A 19,872-nucleotide genomic window follows, 5' to 3' on the forward strand; every position below is an offset into this window, starting at 1 on the left:
TTGCTTATTGTATTCATTATGTTTCTGTATTTTACTGTGTTGTTGCTTGCGTTTCGGTTTTTATTTTATTGTATTTTACTGTATTATAATTTGTTGTTTGGGCTTGGCCTCATGTAAGCTGCCCCGAGTCCCCCATTGGGGGAGATGGTGGCGGGGTATAAATAAAGTTTATTATAATATTATTATTGTTGGAAGTTTAGTTTTCTATATTACTAGTGGTGGAAGTACTAAGTGTTGCCTAGGTATGTATTTTCTGAAGATAGGATTCAAGAATTGAATTGTTGCCCAACTTTTGTCATCTTAAGGACTCCCTTCTCCAGCTTGCTTTCATCTTTAACTGGCCCTCTGAGAAGACCTCCCTTAAAACATCTCCATTGCAATGCTCTTGCCCTCTGAGAGGGGACTACCAGTCTCCCTGTTGACAATTCAGATCTCTTCCACTTGTCAGGAATCAAGAACCAGGAATCTGTTTGTAATGTATTATTGTTTTTTGGCTTTTAAAGTCTCTTCTGCTGTTCTCCAGTGGTTTTATGAGTGATGATCACTCATTGGCCTGATACCTGTATTGTGCCCAAATTTGGTGTCAATGCGTCCAGTGGTTTGTGAGTTATGTTAACCCACAAATGAACATTAAATTTTTATTTATATAGCAGATAGAAGATATATAGATAGCTTGTCAAAATGGTATACCCAAGACAGCATACATACCCATGCTGGTCCTTGTGTAACTCTCTCTCTCTCTATAGATAAACATATATAGAGAGAGGGGGGGGGGGAGTTACGTATGGAACTGGTACCATTTGAATTCCTGGCCCAAAGCGCCAAGTGCCCTCCACCATCCACCACGGGAGTGGAGCCACGTGCGTTGGCAGGCGCAGCACGTGGCAGGCGCCCAGCCCATGCTTTAGTAGGAGGATTGCCTGTCCGTCTTGAGGAGCAGTGCAGGTATGCCAACCTGCGGAGTGATGCAGGGTTACGCAAGAGCAAGGGGCATGTGCACGGGAAGGATGGGCGAGAGGGTTTCCCAATGACATGGCCGCAGCTTCCGTGCCTGGCAGGTAACTCCACGGCCAACCCTACCTGAGCCTCGGGCTGGCCTCCCTCCCTCCCTGCTCCCACCCACCAGCCCCGTGCCCTGGATGCAGTGCAAGGGGGAGCCAACGTGGCCGCAATGGGGAATGAAGCAAGGCAATGCGCTGCGAAGGGGAAGAAGCCGTCCGCGCGCGTGCAGCTCCTCCTTGCACGTATGAATGCAGTGCGCTCCGTGCCAGCGCAGCGTGATGCGGTCAATTACGTGTGGATGCATTACAAAAAAAAGAAAGAAAAGGAAAATGGTGACGGATGCCTATGTGGGTGCAGTGCAGGGGCAAAGCCGAGGGAACATCCCGGGCACGTTTTAACCCCCCCCCCCCCCCCCGTTGCAGGAAGACGGAAAGAGGTCAGAGCCATTGGGAGGCTTGTGGCTTTCAGCTCAAGGAAGGAAGAAAGGAAGGAAGGATGGCAGGAAAAGGATTTCCTCCCCCCTCTCCGTCCCTCCCCATTAAAAACCCCACCTTCCCCGCTTCCCGGGTGCAAGCAGGAGGTCCCCCATATCTCGGCTTGCCTTTAACCCTTTCGAGCGGAAAAGAGAGAAGGAAGGAAGGAAGGAAGGCAGCGGGAAGCGAGGAACAGCGCTCATCTCGGTCCTCGACTGATGTGGACTTGGACGGGGAGCTCCTCCCCTCTCGAGACCTGATTGGCTTCCCCACGAAGTCCCGCCCCTGTTGTCCCGCCCTCCTTTTTTTTGCTATAGATGGCTTCAGCGCGCGCGAGGCGTAGGAATGTCCCCACGAAGCCCCGCCCCTCCAGTTGTCCCCGCCCCCTTTTTTGCTAGAGACGGCCTCAACGCGCGCGAGGCGTAGGACCGCCCCTCCCGCTGTCCCCGCCCCCTTTTTCTATATACTGCCTCTGCTCCAATGAAGCAACGCCCCTTCCACTGTCCCCGCCCCCATGTCTATATACTGCCTCAGCCCGCGCGAGGCATAGGACCGCCCCCTTCGAGGAGTGGCTCCGCCCACTACTTGCTCCCCCTCCCCGCTCTCCCTCACTCTCTCAATCCCTTGGCCTTCTCTTGCCTCTCCTCTTTCCCTCTCCCTCCCTCCCTCCCTCCCTCCCTCCTTCCCTCCCCCCTCCCCTTGCGCGCCACACTTCCCGCTGGCTCCTCCTCGCGCGCCTGGCTCCCCCTCCCCTCCTCCTTCCCCGCTCGCGCGCGCCTTCTTCGCCTTCCTCCTCCTCTTCCTCCTCCTCCTCCCCCCCCCCCGCGGCTCCCCCCACCCGCCTCCCTGTCAGTGCGGTGCCTGCGCTGGGAAACATGGCGTCGGAGGGGATGATTTTAACCAACCACGACCACCAAATCCGCGTGGGGGTCCTCACAGGTAACGGGCGAGACGGGGAAGCCGAGGGCTGCGAGAGAGGGAGCCTGGAAGTTGCGGGGGAGAGAGAGAGGGCTGTCAAGGAAGGGAGGGAAGAAGGGAAAGAGGCAAGCCAGCGCTCCTCGCCTTTTCCCTTCGCCGGGTGAAGACCGAGAGAGAGAGCGGAGGAAAGGCCCTTCCAAGCGGGAGGGAGGGAGGGAGGGAGAAGTGAGGAGGGAAAGCGCCTCGGAGAGCAGCGGCGGCGGGGGCCGGTTTGGGCGCCTGCCGCATGCGGGCGGGAGGGCTGCTCAGTGCCGCAGCCTCGAGTTCGCAGCTCCCGCTGGGGACTGGCCCGTAAATAACCCGGGCGAAGGAAGGAAGACGAGGGAGGGAGGAGGAGGATGGATGTGGGGGCGCCGGGCTCGCCTCGGGGGCCGCGCAGGGAAGCCCCGGTGCCAAGGCGGCGCTGCTCCTGCTCCCAGGCGGAAGGGGCTCCCTCTCGCCCCGCAGGTAACCGCGCTCGCAAGGAAAGCGGGGGGGGGGGAGCAGGCAGGCTGGCACCGCTCAAGGCTGGGCGCGGGATTCTGGGAGATGGAGTTCCACAAGGCCTTACACCAGGCATGGGCAAACCTCGGCCTTCCCTCCAGAGGTTTGGATTTCCACCTTTCCTGACAGCCTCAGGCCCCTTATATATATCGGGTAAAGGGAGGGGGCCTGAGGCTGTTCGGCTCGCCTCGGGGGCCGCGCAGGGAAGCCCCGGTGCCAAGGAGACGCTGCTCCTGCTCCCAGGCGGCAGGGAAGGCGGGGGCTCCCTCTCGCCCCGCAGGTAACCGAGCTCGCGGTTTGGGGGGGGGGGGGAGGGAGGGGGACTGACAGCCTGGCACCGCTCAAAGCTGGACGGGGGATCCTGGGAGCTGCAGTTCCACAAGGCCTTACAACAGGCATGGGCAAACCTCGGCTGAGGGGGAAATGGAAAAGGCCTGAGGCTGTTAGGAATGATTGGAGTTTGAGTCCAAAACGCCTGGAGGGAAGGCCGAGGTTTGCCCATGCCTGTTGTAAGGCCTTGTGGAACTACAGCTTCCAGGATCCCCAGCCCAGTTTTGAGTGGTGCCAGCCTCTCTCTCCCCCCCCCCCCCCCTCTCCCAATCCGAAAGCTCGGTTACCTGTGAGGCGAGAGGAGCCCCCGCCGTCCCTGCCGCCTCGGAGCAGGAGCAGCGCCTCCTTGGCACAGGGGCTTCCCTGTGCGGCCCCCGAGACGAGCCTAACAGCCCCAGGACCCTTCCTTTCCCCTATATATACATAAGGAAGGGGCCTGAGGCTGTTAGGAATGGTGGGAGTTGAAGTCCAAAACCCCTGGAGGGAAGGCTGAGGTTTGCCCATGCCTGCCTTACAGCATGGTGATGCCTCGCCACACTACAATGCCTTCCAGGGTTCCATAGGATTTATGGGAGAGATATATTTATAGACACACACACACACATATATATACACACACACACACACAATATACACACTATATATATTATATTTATTTATACCCTGCTTTTTCTCTCAAGGAGACTCAAAGTGGGGCTGGCCAGTACCTTGAAAATTATGCAGGTTCCTCTGTCTCACCAGATTTGGGTTCCATAGCATTGACTGAGCCAAGTAGTGTCCAGCTCCATTCCATCTACAGCAGTGGTTCCCAACCCCTTTTTGACCAAGGACTCCTTGACCAGGGACCACTTTATAGAATCATAGAGTTGGAAGAGACCTCATGGGCCATCCAGTTCAACCCCCTGCCAAGAAGCAGGAAAATTGCATTCAAAGCACCCCTGACAGATGGCCTCCCAGCATCTCTTTAAAAGCCTCCAAAGAAGGAACCTCCACCACACTCCTGGGCAGAAAGTTCCACTGCTGAACAACTCTCACAGTCAGGAGGTTCTTCCTCATATTCAGGTGGAATCTCCTTTCTTGTAGTTCGAAGCCATTGTTCCACATCCTAGTCTCCAGGACAGCAGAAAACAAGCTCCCTCCCCATCCTTATGACTTCCTCCCACATATATACATGGCCACCATTTCTCCTCTCAGCCTTTCTTCTTCAGGCTAAACATGCCTAGCTCTTTAAGCTGCTCTTCATAGGGCTTGTTCTATGGACTTTGACCAGGGACTACTCTCCAACATTACTACCAAAATGGTTATGACTCAGTTTTTGGGCAACTTTAGATTCAGTTTGGGTGCTAATTCAGAAAATCGCATTGGATAGAACACATCCGCTCTAGTTTCTGATACAGAACATATGCCATGGTCAGCAACAGGGAAGGGATGGCAAGCAGTGTGAAAAGAGTGGAAATAAAATAAATAAAATAATTAAGAGGAAGGAGGCTCGCAGACCAGATTTTTGTTCTTGCGGCCCACTGGTGATGCATGGCCCACAGGTGAAGAACCACTGTTCTGTTGTGTGTATGCAGCCTCAGTTAGAAGGCTTCCTTGCAAATCCGTGTTGTCAGTGTACTTCCCAGTCTGGTAGCTCAGTCCAGGAGGATGAAGGAATGAGAGAACTATTTATTTACTGTATTTGTGACCCACCCATCTCTGCCCCAAAGAGGACTCAAGGCGGCCTTACATATGGCAACTATTCAGTGCCTTTGGACAACAAACAATTAAAATACACTTAAATTAAAAATTTCATAAAAACATTGCATTCACTATTAAAATCATGCCATCCTCAATCATGGCCACAAATAAGGAGTTCATGCCCTGCCATCATGCATGGCCTTGGTGGCCCCAACTCTTCTTTTTCTCACCATGGGCCCAGTCTTCCCAAATCCTGCTGCTGCTGCTCCTTGTGCTACTTTCCACCACAGCGGAGCCAGGAAGGGCTTCTGGTGCCTCCCTTAGTGGGCCGCCCTGAGGGAGATGGTGGGTGAGTGGCAGGAAACGATGATGTTCCTTGCTGTGGCCTGTGGCTCTTCCTCTCATATCAGAGAAGGCTACAAAGAGCTGCAGCTTGCCTTTCATTTCTTCCATGCCAAAACAGTGTGGCTGATTGGGTTGGGACCACTGCACCAGCCAGAGGTGGCAGGTCAGCTGATGGAAGAAGCAGCTGCCTCTGTTGCCGGCATGAATGGCGAACCAAACAGAGAGGTGGCAGTAAAGAACATCAGCCACTGTCTCTCTCTCCTGTGCTCCCTTGCAGTGACTGGGAGCCTACCATATTCCATTCTCATAACTAGTGGCATGAGTGAACAGCGACATTGGCTATTCCTGGCTACTATGTTTGGCTTTTTTCACCAGCCATGTCCTTCCCTTCTATGTGCAGCTGCCAGTCCTTGGTTTTCTATTCCCTCCTCAAAGGAAGTGTGTCTCTCTGAATTGCCACTATTCAGCTACTTGGGGTAAAAGGAAAAAGAGGTTGGCATCATGAAGGGTTGTACATAATAAGGGAATTTCCCCTTCAATAGATGGTGGCCTTTTGTACTTGTAGGTAGATGTTTTGGAGCTTGTAGGTCTTGGCTTTTGCCTGAATGCATTGATCTTTGATGCCAGTCTCCATTTGCTTGGAAAGTATCTTCCAGGGCATTGCTCAAACTCTGTACTGAGTATTTAGTGCGAAGCTTCCTTTTTCCCTAGGTGTCCTTATTGTAATACTGACTTTGTATAGAGATGTATGCCTGGAAATAAAACTAAAGGCTCTGAATGATTGTGTGGTGTTCAGTAAAGAGAATGAAGGTGGATGGATATTGAAAAATCCCAAAGAAATTTTCATGCACATATTCATCTTCTGAAGGAAGACTTGGGAATAACAGATTTTTTCCAAAGAAAGGATTTTAGTTTATAGGAGGCGACTGGATAAAATAGCTGAATGAGGATCTGAATAGCAAGCTGGGAACTGTGGCATTAATCAAAATGCTTCCCTTTTAAAAGGCATGTTCTATATTCGTGTACTGCGTATTTGGCTGTCCCAGATTTTGGAGGAGCCTGTGGTCTGCCTATGAATGGCTGTTTGGAACCTTCCTGAGTCTGAATGTGACAGAGGGAAATCCCAACATCTGATGGTGTGCTGTTCTCTCCTCTTGGTACTAAAACTGCCAGCCTTTGGTTTTCATCATCATCAGCTGCAAGCAGAATATAGTTTGGGCTTGGAATTTTCTTCCTGTTTTTTTCCACCTTTTTCTGAATTATACTGTGGCAGAGAATAATACTCGAGAAGCTGCTATCTAAAATACACATTTTTGTGATGTTTCTATATAATGGACGACTGGCTTGTTAAGTATACCAGATGTGGTTTGATGAGGTATGAAAACTGAAATGTATTTGTCTTTCCATCTACATACTGCATATATATTCTAGGAGGTGAGTGACAACATTATAAAAATATTATGGCATTTTTGCTATGCATGTTTTGTATTTCGTTTTGAGTGTAAATATTACTCATATTTATATAATTTTGGCTGTTTTGGCTCAAACTAAAGAAAATGGAATTGGTTGTTTAATCAGTCTTAACATTGTGTTTTACATTTGAATGTGATTGTGATATCAAAACTAAGCTCTTCCCTACTTGCAAATACAGTTTTTAATCTTGTAGACACAATGAGATCTTAGAAACAATAATTTTAGATGGGGATTGTAAAGGATATCTTTTTTTACAAATTGTTTACCTACTACCTTGATGCCATGATTTTGTAGTGAAGTAGCAAGACATGAAAAAGTACAGTTGCAAGTAGGATTCATTCGTTATTTGTCTCATAGCTTTAAATCCTGTGAAAATGGCAAAATCATTCAAAAATGATTGTTGTTTAGCCTTAGTAAAATTGAGTCATTTTAACTACTTACCATAGGTATTCATGTGAAGATGTCTTATAGAATCCTTTAATTAAACATGCCTTATAGGCATTTTGAAATAATCTGGGTTTTTTTTAAAAAAAAAAAACTAATTGAAGTCACATTGCTCATTTGGAAAATGTTTAGCCATCACTTTTTTCCTGTAACATAGTAGGATTAATTGGAAGTTAGCTCATTAGTGTAGAATGCACTTTTGACTTCCTTTAATTGTTTCATATCATAAAAGTCATGTTAAAGGATTTTTGAACATGAATAAGAATTCTACTGCACAGCAAACAATGGTTCTATTGATTTGTCAGAGTAAAAAGTAGTAAGGCCTTTTAAAAATGATAGTTGCAAGGCATATTACTAGCCATATTTTAATACTATTTCTGACTATTATCCAAGTTGTGTAATAAACACTTCACTGTAATATATGTTGACATGTGGCCAGCTTCAGTAGATTTTTAATTAAAAATATGAAAGTCTTTGCTCTTGATAGCTTGCAGCTTTCCTTATGTGATCATTTGAAATACCCTTGATAGCACTGCATGTTGAGGCATGTAAAAATAAAACACTTAAAATTACAATGTAATATAAAGCTTACACTCTTGACTTCATGTTTATACACACAATTAATTTAAAATACAGTGTAAGAACCCTTAGTGATTCCCCAAATGTCTCAGATGGGAGTTTTCTGGAGAGTAGTCCCATGTTTGGGGATATATGGCAAATCAAAACAGTATGGTTTATCATCAAGAATGCTTTGGTTTAATTTAGAGAATTCAACAAAACACGAAGAAGAGCTAATGTCTTGGAAATGTTAAAAGTATATTGTAACATAATATCTAAGCTATGTTCAGGGAGCTTAGAAAATATACCAGTTTCCTCATTATAACATTTTGTGTGTGTTATAAACAAAGCTACATTTTAAGACTATTAGGGAAACAGACTATTTAAGAATGTTGCAATACAATAATTTATTGCTACATGTAGTAACAACTTGATCTGTGTGCCTAGTTGTTGTAACATAAAACACAGTTGGAATAAAGGTTAATATGTCTCTCATCTGAGTGTTTAGTGTGTAAAAATACTCTATTGTAATTCTCACTTCTGAACTGGCGTTATACAACAAATGATGTTTCTAACAGCTCTGCTCCTTTTTGAATATTGATCTGTTTGAACTTCCAGGTAGGGTTTTCAATATAATGACTCAGAGAAATAAGTCTGGAAATAAATACAGAGAATCATTGCACTGTGGATTAGTTTTGATGAAGTAAATAAGAGTTTGGAAATAAGAATTTATATTCTTCCAAGGGAATTCTGACTGCTTCATGTAAACTGTCATGGCATTAGGCTTACAGCATGATCACGTACATGTTCACTTAAAAATAAATTCCACTGACTTCATTTAAACACATTTCCTGACATAATATGAATAATAATCATAATTTTATTTCTTACCCGCCTCTCACAACCTTCATTAAATCTTATTGATTCTCCCATTATAAAACAATAATTGTTGTGCAATTATTCATTTTTCGTCTTTATAGACAACAGAGTATCAGCTGTTTAAAAATCTTTTATCATGTACCTTGACTGCTCTATCAGTCATCATTTTTCTCATAACAATTACAGTTAAAAACACATCATGTGGTTTCCAGTGAAAGGCATTAACATGATTTTCTTCATATTCAAGACATCATTCTCTGGTATTCCAGGGCATGCTAGGATTAGCAAGAGAAAGTCATTGAGGGAAGGTAAATGTTTAGAGTTTGGCCTCACTTTGTGAGGACTGAGATAGTGAATGGAGTGTTCTCTTTGGAATTGTGCTCTTCCAAGTTGACCCCAAGCTATCCACATTTCTGATCCTTAAAACAGAAGAAATAAGTTGTCTCACTTTGGTTTTCCTCCTCCTTACTTGACCCATGCAGTTTCCAGGATACCATGGGATTCCTCCTTGGCGGTGCTATGTTTCAGCACTTGAGTCTTTCCCACAACGATATATCATTTTTGTAGGTCATCAAGAAATATGTGTTGCCTGATTCTTTTCTATGATCCTTCTAGATCTCTTGTTTGATTTTTTTGGCCTTGACAGAGCAAGAACACTCTACTGGCTTAATGTCTGTTCGGTCTTATGTTCCCGTAGCTTTATTGAGCAACCTTTATTAGCACTATTCATTTTTATCATGTTTATCTAGTTATGCATTTGTTATCTTGCATTTTGCATGCCTCTGTCTAAATAGAGTTTAGGAAGGGAGTCCGATGACGTTTGACCATAGGCTCACAGTTACTTTAAAATTCATTTTGGAAAAAAAAACCCCTGGTGATATGTTTTATGAGACATTATATGGCCCAGCATGTAGAATATCACATTTGGCTAAAAATGTCATTGCTTCTGGAAATGTGGAATTTTTGCCTTACTGACTATTGCATATACTTATATCAGTTGGCCTTATATATAAGAGAACAAGCCCTATGAGAAGCGATTTATAGATCTGAGCATGTTTAGCCTGAAGAAGAGAAGGCTGAGAGGAGACATGATAGCCATGTATAAATATGTAAGAGGAAGTCATAGGGAGGAGGGAGGGAGCTTATTTTCTGCTGTCCTGGAGACTAGGATGCAAAACAATGGCTTCAACCTACAAGAAAGGAGATTCCATCTGAACATTAGAAAGAACTTCCTGATTGTGAGAGCTGTTCAGCAGTGGAACTCACTGCCCCTGAGTATGGTGGAGGCTTTTAATCAGAGGCTGGATGGCCATCTGTCAGGGGTGCTTTGAATGCAATTTTCCTGCTTCTTGGCATGGGGTTGAACTGGATGGCCCACAAGGTTTCTTCCAACTCAATGATTCTGTGATTCTATAAGTCAAAGGCAGGTTTTGGGGGCAAATTTATGGATACGTCAAGGTTCATTCCATGGAGGGGGAATGTACCAATGCCATCTCAGGGGGGCGGCCACCTTTAACTGAGACCATGTCCCTTCTTGAACATTAAATTGTCCTGAGGTAGCACCCTGGCAGAGAGAATAGAGTGGACTGGATGCTGTTTTTAGGCTCTCCTGGGATAGGCTCAGATCTTGCCTTTCATTTTTCTATGCATAGAAGGATGATTCATGTGTGTGTGTGTACAATATACACATTAAACCACATATAAGCCCAATTTATTTTTGACTAAAATTTCTAGACTTATACAAAAGTATATAGGGGAGTTTTTAAGATGACCACTTATTACAGTATCATTCTGATAGGTCCTATATATTTGACTGTATTTTAATACATATTAATCTTGTTCTGCTGGAAAAATTTATCTACAGCAGCTTAAAGATTCGACAGTTCCTTCACACTCATAGTGTAAACCAGGGTTTCTCAACCAGGGGTTTGTGAAACTCTTGGATTCCTGAGAAGTTCTATAAAACATGGTGATTGAAAAAATATTTTTCTTTTCGGGATGGGTGGGTAGGATGGGGATTAGCTATTGATTCAATTTTTAGGAAGGGGTTCCCTAAGACCTGAAAATTATTTCAATGATTCCAGGGTGAAAAGGTTGAGAAATGTTGGTCTAAAAGACATAGCATAAAAGGAAACATTACTGGGGGAAAGGAAGACAGCACAGGTTCAGCTATAGATCTTAGTTAAGAATGCTTATGGCTGTTATTTCTAGCTGGGAAGAACAAAACTACTAGCATTTATTCTTTCTGTGACAAATATATCAGGTCAAGTTGTCTTGTTCTCCTTATCCTATCCCTATCCCTGTGGTACTTGGGCCTCACCCTAGTAGATGAATTTTCACAGACAGGTCAGAATGTACCTCTGCCATCAGCTGTGCTGGGGATAGGGTGAGTGGGATTTTGGGTGGGTTGTGTTATTTCTAAGTGTAATTTTAAATGTATCCCAATATTTTTGTTCCAGATTTATTATTTTTATTTTTATATCTATATTTTAATGAATTTACAGTGTTCTAAGTATTTTATATCATGTTTGCCGTTAGCCACCTTGAATCCCTATATCAGGAAAAAGATGGGATAAAAATAAAGTAAATATTAAAATAAAAATGAATGTTTGGCAGAGTCCCTCAAAAAATCTCCAAATTAAGGAAGGAAATCCTTGCCTGTTTTGTCTATGAATACAAAGATAAATAGTCCTCTGAAATAGTCTACCCTTGTTCAATAGAATAGTATTGTGGAAGAATTATTCTGCAGAAATTGAAAAATAGCAACACTGACTTGTATTTCTCAACAGAACAATCCTCTAGAATACATTCGGACATTTGAATAGCAGGAGAAAAATGTGCAGTCTTTTGCTTGATTGCTCTTTCTGATGTTGTTCAGGGTGAGGCAACATAACTTCAGACCTCACAACCTCTGAGGATGCTTGCCATAGATGCAGGCGAAATGTCAGGAGAAATGCCTCTAGAACATGGCTCTATAGCCCGAAAAAACCCACAAGAACCCAACATAACTTCCTTTTTTCAAAACTTAATAAAACCCATTGTATGAATCATTTTTTAATTTTTTTTATAATGTAGGCGCATACCTAAAGTTTTACGTATTTTTGAAGATTTGAAGATCAAATTAGGTAGGTGACGTCCTCCATTTTCCATTCTCCATACACTGAGTAACCCGATTTCTGGCATTTGTCATGACTCTTCCCAGCATAGCAGGCGTTATGTTGGCAATTTCTTCCTGGATGTTGGTCTTCAAATCTTGTAAAGTCCTTGGATGGTTCACATAAACGCGGGATTTCAAAAAACCACATCGAAAAAAATCACAAGGGGCCAAATCTGGAGAGCGGGCCGGCCACTCCAAGTCCACTTGAAAAGTAGGCCTCAACGGCAAAAGCACGCTCCTCACTGTTCCAACGCATGATGGTAACTGAACTGTGTCAGGACAGAACTTTATACTCCCACCTCTCGAATGAGGTCTCTAGCGCTCCTCTATGTCTTCAACCAACTGAATGGCATGCATTTTTAAAAAGGAAGTTATACTGCCTCACCCTGTATCTCCTTGCAAGAAACCCAATTTTTGAATGAAAAATGTAAGATTCAGAATATTATTTTCATCCCTATTCCTGAGTAGACTTACAGTCATGGTTATATTGGGGAGATTGTTCTTATGCTTTGGCACGAAGAGGAAATAAGTAGGAATAAAAGTGCAGTTATCACAACAGTAGATGGAATGTAAAGTTATTCAGTAATCTATATTGAGGATAATGCTTTTTAACTAGTTCAGAGATGGCTAAGTATTCAAGAAGAGCAATTTTGGGGTGAACTGGAGGATGACATCAAACTAATTGTGACAACCCAGTGTAATTATAAAAAAAGAGTAAAAGGTTATTTGTATACAGGACAACAAACTGGTATGTTAGATCCATTGAAAGTGCAAAGTGATTTGCATATGGTAAGATCTTCACTTTTATGCATATATGTTCTGAAATGTAGGAGACAAAGCAGTAAAGAGATCTTCAAGTCATGGTGGATCACTCAATGCAAAGTATCTACATTTCCTGCTGAGTTAGAGAAGAGATTGGAAATCCACAGTGTGGCAGCACTTGGAATAGTGTACATTTCTACTTGGTATGTTGCAGAGAGTGTTGCAGAGCCTTAGGAACTTCTGACAATAGTGCCATTTATACTAACCGTTTAATGCAGCTTCAAGCTATCTTCAAAATGTTGTGGATTGACGATGCACACAGTGAAAGTGTATTGTAGTGCAGTTGAAGTCCGTTAATGTGACATAAGCTGGGAAAAAGTCTGAAATGAAGCCCTTAATGCAAATAAGCACAATTTAATGTAAACCAGGCTCAGCAGAATGCGAATGGACTTCAAAAGCACTCCATTGATGCACACATGTGCGTTCCAGAGGGAGGAGCTGAAAAGAAACTGCAGCAGTTGGAAGCGAGCCTTCAGTGTGTGTAATTTCTGTCCAGGCCTCAAACTGGTTCTGGGGTTTCCAGTCTGATAATCTGTACAGCAAAACCATTTTCTTCTATGCCAATTTCAAACTGGCCTAAGCGATCAGTGTAGATGTGCCTTCAATCAGACTGGTTAACAGATTTGAAAATCTCTATGGAGGGGGAAAAAAGAATGTTTGATGCATTTTAGTTAACAGCAAAGGAGTCAGCATGATAGAGGTTTTGTTAACTTCTACCTTGATGTACAAAGTCGATAGAGATCTTTGTTTTGCTTATTGCTATTAAAAATTGTATGATGCACAAGATGGAGAAAGTTCTTTATACAATGCATAATTTTTAATTAATTAATTAATTACTATTTTATATCCCACCCTCTTTCACCCTGAAGGGGCCTCAGAGTGGCTTACATGTTATATGTATATATAATATATTATATTATTAGCATAGCACAATATTAGTATTATATATTACTATATTGTACTATACCATTATAATGCAATATTAGTAGTAATGCTACATTTAATATATAATATATTATTATATTATTGTATTGTACTATTATTAGTATTATATTGAATTACATTGTAATATTATGATCAATATTATATCAACATATAATATATTATTAGTATAGCACAATATTGATATTATATATTACTATATTGTACTATACCACTATACTATAATATTATTAGTAATATTAAATGTTATATATAATATACAATTATTCTGTTGTATTGTTATTAGTATTATATTGTGTTAGATTGTAATGTTATGATCAATATTACATGTATATAAAATATATTATTAGCATAGCACAATATTAGTATTATATTTCATAATTACAAAATATTATAATTAAATTAGTATTATATTAAGATTTTTCTGTTTAAAATGTGAAAGTAGACACTAGCATAGAGATTTTTGAAAAGGTGATTTCTCGCGTTCATGGAAAATTATAATTTCTTATTATACTTGTGGGTATTTGACTCAAGGTTAAGAGTTAGCCTAGCAGTTCAAGTCTTTCTTCTGCCAGCAGGCCTTTCAGGAAGAATAAGGGGCATGCTGCTGGGGAAATGTGTGGGGAATTTGGGAAGGGGGAATTGTGAGTTTTAAAGGCTATTTTAAGTGTATCTATTATCTTTTAATCTATATTTAACCTTAATCCACACTGTATTATTTAATTGTTTTTAATTTTTGTATTGTGCTTTTTAAACTATGAGCATAGTGTGGGATTGTTAGTCTCCTTGAGTCCCCATAGGGAGAAAGGCGGGATATAAATCAAAATAATAATAATAATAATAATAATAATGGCTTAGAATGTAGGCTTTTTGACAACAAAAATAGGGGAGGACTATTGTCTTCAACCGGTTATCCTCTGAGAAACAACCGGTTACCCTCTGAGCTAGATTGATCTTTTCTGTGATCCAGGAATGCTCTTAAATTTTTATGTTTGTTATTTCTAGCTTCTTACAGTTTAGACTTTTTTTTAGATGCACCTACAAGCCTTTGCCTGTCAAATTGGATTTCTAACATCTGAATCTGAAGAGCGAGCCTCTAACTACATTGTGAATTGTTTTTGAAACTGACCAAATGGCTTTTTGGAATAAAAAAAGATGTTGTTCAGAGGTCTATTTGGAAGAACATTAAAGGTGTCCCCCTTGTTACATGTAGTGTTCCTGGGTTGTGGTGGATATATTCTGAATGTGAAGCTGCCTTTGCATAGAGTCAGCCCTTTGGGGTAGCCAGAGTTTCCTGCCTGAGACTCATTACAAATTATGTTCTTGCAGTGATTTGGACATTTATTATCTATCAATTGTAGTGAGAGAGGGGAAAAAAGGGAATGCTTACTTATCTACAATTTCACTTACCTATGCCCCGAAAAACATTCCCTCTTGAAGAGTTAGTGGGTTTTTCTAGGTTCTCTAGTGCTGTCCTATAGTATGTTTCTAACTCAAGTATAGTTAAAATATAATGTTTGCTATTATCCATGCCCCCCTGGTGGCACAGCGAGTTAAACTTCTAAGCTGCTGAACTTGCTGACCAAAAGGTTGGCGGTTTGAATCCAGGGAGCAGGGTGAGCTCCCACTGTTAGCCCCAATTTCTGCCAACCAAAAGTTCAAAAATATGCAAATGTGAGTAGATCAATAGGTACCGCCTTGGTGGGAAGGTATCAGTGCTCCATGCAGTCACGTTGGCCACACGATCTTGGAGATGTCTACAGACTTAGAAATGGAGATGAGCACCACCCCCAGAGGCAGACATGCCTAGACTTGATGTCAGGGGAAATCTTTACCTTTACCTATTATCTATGGCTTACATGTATCCATAGGTGTTTTGGAATTATATTCCCAGTAGATATGAGGCTTGTACTGTATTATACAGACAGATATCACAGAAATCCTCAATACAGATATCACAGAAATCCTTGTTCACTACCATAAAGAGCAAATATTGCTCTTTATGGTAGTGAACAAGTTTTCCTACTACTTGTTCTCTTACATATATGTTTTGTATCACTGGCTTTAGGGAAACCCTTTTAGATATTTCCCTGGTATTTTTGTAAGGGCTATAATCAGTGGAGATCATGGTCTCTTCAAGTTTTTTTTATTATAACTTTTAGTAGTTCTGGCCAACCTAACTAATATTGATCAGTAATGAGGGCTGTAGTCCAACAGTATGTGGCGCACCACATGTTGCCCATCCCTATTCTATAAGGATGGTAAGGCTAATAATGACAAAAAGTAAGCCATCCATGTGATTGTTGGTTTTTCTCAACTGCTGTACTTTTAGAGGATCTAAAGATGGTAGTGCACGCGCTGGTAACCTCAAGGTTGGACTTTGCAATGTGCTTTACATTGGGCCACCCCTGTACTCTAGTTAGTTCAAAATATGGTAGCCAGATTGGTTACAGGAACATCCGAGAGTGAACACATTACATCCTTATTAAAGTCACTCCACTGGCTGCCACTTGGTTTCTGGGAAAAATAACAAAGTGTTGGCTTTAACTTTTAAAGCCCTACATGCTTTGCATCCAGGTTGCCTACAGGATCGCCTTCTCCCATACAATCTTCCTCGAACACTTAGGTCTTCTGGGTGGTGGCTACTCCAGCCACAATCACCCAGAAGATATTTTCATTGGCTGCCACAAGATTGTAGAACGACCTGACAGAAGAGCCCAGACAGCTAGCTCAGAATTTAAGACACAATTGAAGACCCATCTCTTCCTGCAGGCCTACCCAGCTAGTTTTAATCATGAATTCTAAACTCATGTCTTGTGTACATTATATTTTAATCATTGTTTTGTGTATATTAATATATGTATTTTGTAGAAATACCTTTTAATATGTGTATTTATATAATGATCATGTGTCTTTAGCTATATTGTAACCCTTCTCAATACATGAGGAGAGATGGGTAAGATATAAAATTATTATTATTATTATTATTATTATTATTATTATTTTACTGACACCACAGCAAATGAATTCTATATGCTGGATTTCGTATCACAAAATCACAAGTCGAACACTTCCCAAGTGTCTAGGACTGTGTGATGTATTTTCGAATGATGTGTGCAGATCCAAGTAAGGTGGCCTTTTGTAGTTGACAGATTGTGATTTTGATAATGTTTATTGTTTCCAAATGCCAGCTGAGATCTTTTGGCACGGCACCCAGTGTGGCAATGACCACTGGGACCACCTGTACTGGTTTATGCCAGAGCCTTTGCAGTTCAATTTCGAGGTTCTGATAACGGCCGAGTTTTTCCTGTTATTTTTCCTCAATGCAATTGTCACCTGGTATAGCAACATCAATAATTCAGACTTTTTTCTTTTCCACAGTCGTGATGTCTGGTGTATTGTGTTCCAAAACTTTGTCAGTCTGGATTTGAAAGTCCCACAGTGTTTTTGTGTGCTCATTTTCCACCACCTTTGCAAGTTTATGATCCCACCAGTTCTTTACAACTGGCAGGTGGTACTTGTGACATAAGTTCCAAAGAATCATTTGGGCCACAGAGTTGTGCCTCTATGTGTAGTTCATTTGTGTGATTTTCTTGCAGCAGCTGAGGATATTATGAGATTATTATTATTATTATTATTATTATTATTAAATGTGTCTCAGAAATGTTAAGATAGATGGCCTCATTCTTAGGCTGGCTTCATCATTCCTTCTCTGATTTTTCCCTAGCTTTTATATAGAAATGCAGTTTTATGGATGAATATGTTTATTCAACATTTACCCAGAACAGAATGAAACTCTGTTTTATGTAGGGATAATTGATAGAGATCAAGATCCAGCATAATTCACTTAAAATATTTTACAAATTCACAATAACATAAAATATTATAGACACCAGTAAAATTATGTAATTATAACCTTTATATCAATCAGTCATACACAGAAATTTCCACTACATATCCATTACCCTTTGGTTATATTGCAACATAACTCAAGTTTACACTGGGTCAGAAATGTGATCTATAAGCAGTACCCAAGTTATGAACAAGATAGGTTCCGAATGTTTGTTCTTAAGCTGAATTTGTAAGTTGGAACAGGGACATTTTTAAGATATCTGTCTGTCTGTCTGTCTGTCTGTCTATTTATCTTTGGAGAGCATAGGGAAGGGTTAACATCCCTGTGGTGTTTATTTTGCTGCCTGTGCTCCTGTTCAGAAGATTTCACTTTCTGTCCCTGTGATAATTGGATTTGGGGGGGGGGGGGGAATGGCTTGTTGTGGAAACAAGGATTGGTGATAAAGTTGAGATACCTTTCCCCTGTGGTAGCTTTTTTCTTCCTAGCGGTACATTTCTCTCAATTTTTGTTGTCTCACCCCTATTTGTAACTATGTGTCATTTGTAACACAGGGCTGCCTATACTACTCTAGGCAATCATTCATAGGCTAGTTGTTCCAGGTGTACATTGCACAATGCACAGAGAATAAAAATTGAAATGTACAGGTAATAGGTACAGTTTCATTAATTTGTCATTACTGAATGTTTGATGCCAGAGCAGCGCATGTTGCATAAGCCCTGAGCAATTGTGAAATGCTAGATTTAATTGCTTCCTCTGATATATCAACCCTATGGCCGATGTGGTTATTTTTCTGAGGTTCTTGAATTTTACAGTAGAATATTAGCTTTACAATATTTTAATATAATATTTGTCTATTGTATACATCTCTTTCCTCCCAGAATGGAAATTTAAGACAACTTACGAGATCAGATAGATAAGATAAAAATATAAAATACCATCATTGTTATAATGCAATGAAACTAAATGTGATATTAAAACAGTAGTGAGAGAAACAGTATGAAACGCCTGTTTTTAAAAGAAGTAATAAGTCCAATACAACACCAAATCAAATCAAATCATTTATTTCAGTCATTGACCAGCACAGAATACAACACCAGTCAGTCACAACTCCTTTCCTTAAGGCATCTGGTTAGGTACTAAAAGATTGTCAGAATAAATACATATTTGCTGGCAGCAGGACAACAGAGAAAAGGCTAAATTTCATTGAAAAGCAGTTCCTAGGTGTCCTAAGATCCATATTTATTTACTTACTGAATTTATATCCTGCCTTTCTCCCCGTGGGGACTCAAGGCAACTAACAATTGCACACTTCGTCCCCATTTAAAACAAACTGCATACAAACAGTTAAAAACAAACAAAAAAACAAACAAATACAACTCTGTGGTTTTGGTTAAAATGCAATTAAAATACATTTTAAAACTCACAACCACCACCCCCCCCAATCCCACCATAGAGGTGGATATATGAAAAATACAGTTCTTCATATAGCTTGGATCCAAGCTATGTAGGGTTTTATAGGACTAATACCCTACCGCATAATACCAAACCGCATTGAGTCGCCTGTTTGGGCTGAAAAATGCGGTATAGAAATAAAGCAAATAAATAAATAAATAATTGTTCACTGTGACCTCTTGTAATAAGGAGGTCCTGTGTTTCATGTAACTATAATGAAGGATGACAGACAGACAGGCACACACACACACACAATTAAATCCAGACTTGTTCAGGTGTAGATTATACTATTAAAATATTTTCACTTTCTTTCACTTTCTTTAAAATTGATTGATTCCATTAGGTCTGCTGTAAGTGGAACTAGGTTTGGATACAACGTGCAATTGTGTGGTAGTTGTTGTCCAGATATACAGGTTTCATGTGAGCACCATATGTATGATGAAATATACTATGTAGATTGCTTTTATACTATGCCAATGTACTACATAGTGTCTATTGTAGAAATTTATTGTAACAACAAAATAATGTTGATTTCAACCAAGTAAATCGCAATGTTCCTCATAATATCATTGTTAACAAAATGGTACAATGTGGTCAGAATGGTCTTCCTGTTAGAATCAGCTCCTCTTAGTATGTTACTCATTGCTCTACTTCAGTCTGGGAGGAGCTCTTAAATGGAGTCTTGCAGAACTCTCTCTGTGTCCTGAGCTGTTCAACCTGATGACAGGTTTGCTGTAGGATTCCCATTAGTCAGAAATGACTTGAAGGCCCTCAACAACCACCTTTTGTTAGATGTTATATCTGTCTAACCAAGATGTTTGTGTAGTTTCTTTTTATTTATTTTATTTATACCCCGTCTTTCTCCCTGAGGGAACTCACTGTGACTTACAACCACGCACTTTGATCAATTTAAAACAAAGCAAGTGCAAAAAAATAAATAAAAATAAAGAGCACTGTGTGTTAGGTTACAGTTAAAATATAATAAATACAGTTTAAAAAGC

General features: G+C 41.3%; 1 protein-coding gene across 28 annotated transcripts in view; it reads left to right on the forward strand.

Moving 5' to 3' along the window:
* Positions 1–825: 825 nt before the first annotated feature.
* Positions 826–19,872, forward strand: part of GPHN (gephyrin) — a 303,782-nt gene continuing 284,735 nt past the window's right edge. For 17 of the 28 annotated variants that reach the window (XM_060762603.2, XM_060762655.2, XM_060762628.2 and 14 more), the window contains exon 1: positions 2,777–2,900. In XM_060762603.2, the coding sequence (XP_060618586.1) occupies positions 2,792–2,900 (109 nt within the window). In that variant the 5' untranslated portion in view covers positions 2,777–2,791. Of the gene's footprint in view, positions 1,059–2,049; positions 2,415–2,776; positions 2,901–19,872 lie in introns of those variants that run through there. The other 11 variants (XM_060762841.2, XM_060762712.2, XM_060762772.2 and 8 more) reach the window with 6 other exon arrangements.

The sequence above is a fragment of the Anolis sagrei genome, chromosome 1, assembly GCF_037176765.1.
Source record: "Anolis sagrei isolate rAnoSag1 chromosome 1, rAnoSag1.mat, whole genome shotgun sequence".
Taxonomy (NCBI): Eukaryota; Metazoa; Chordata; class Lepidosauria; order Squamata; family Dactyloidae; genus Anolis; species Anolis sagrei.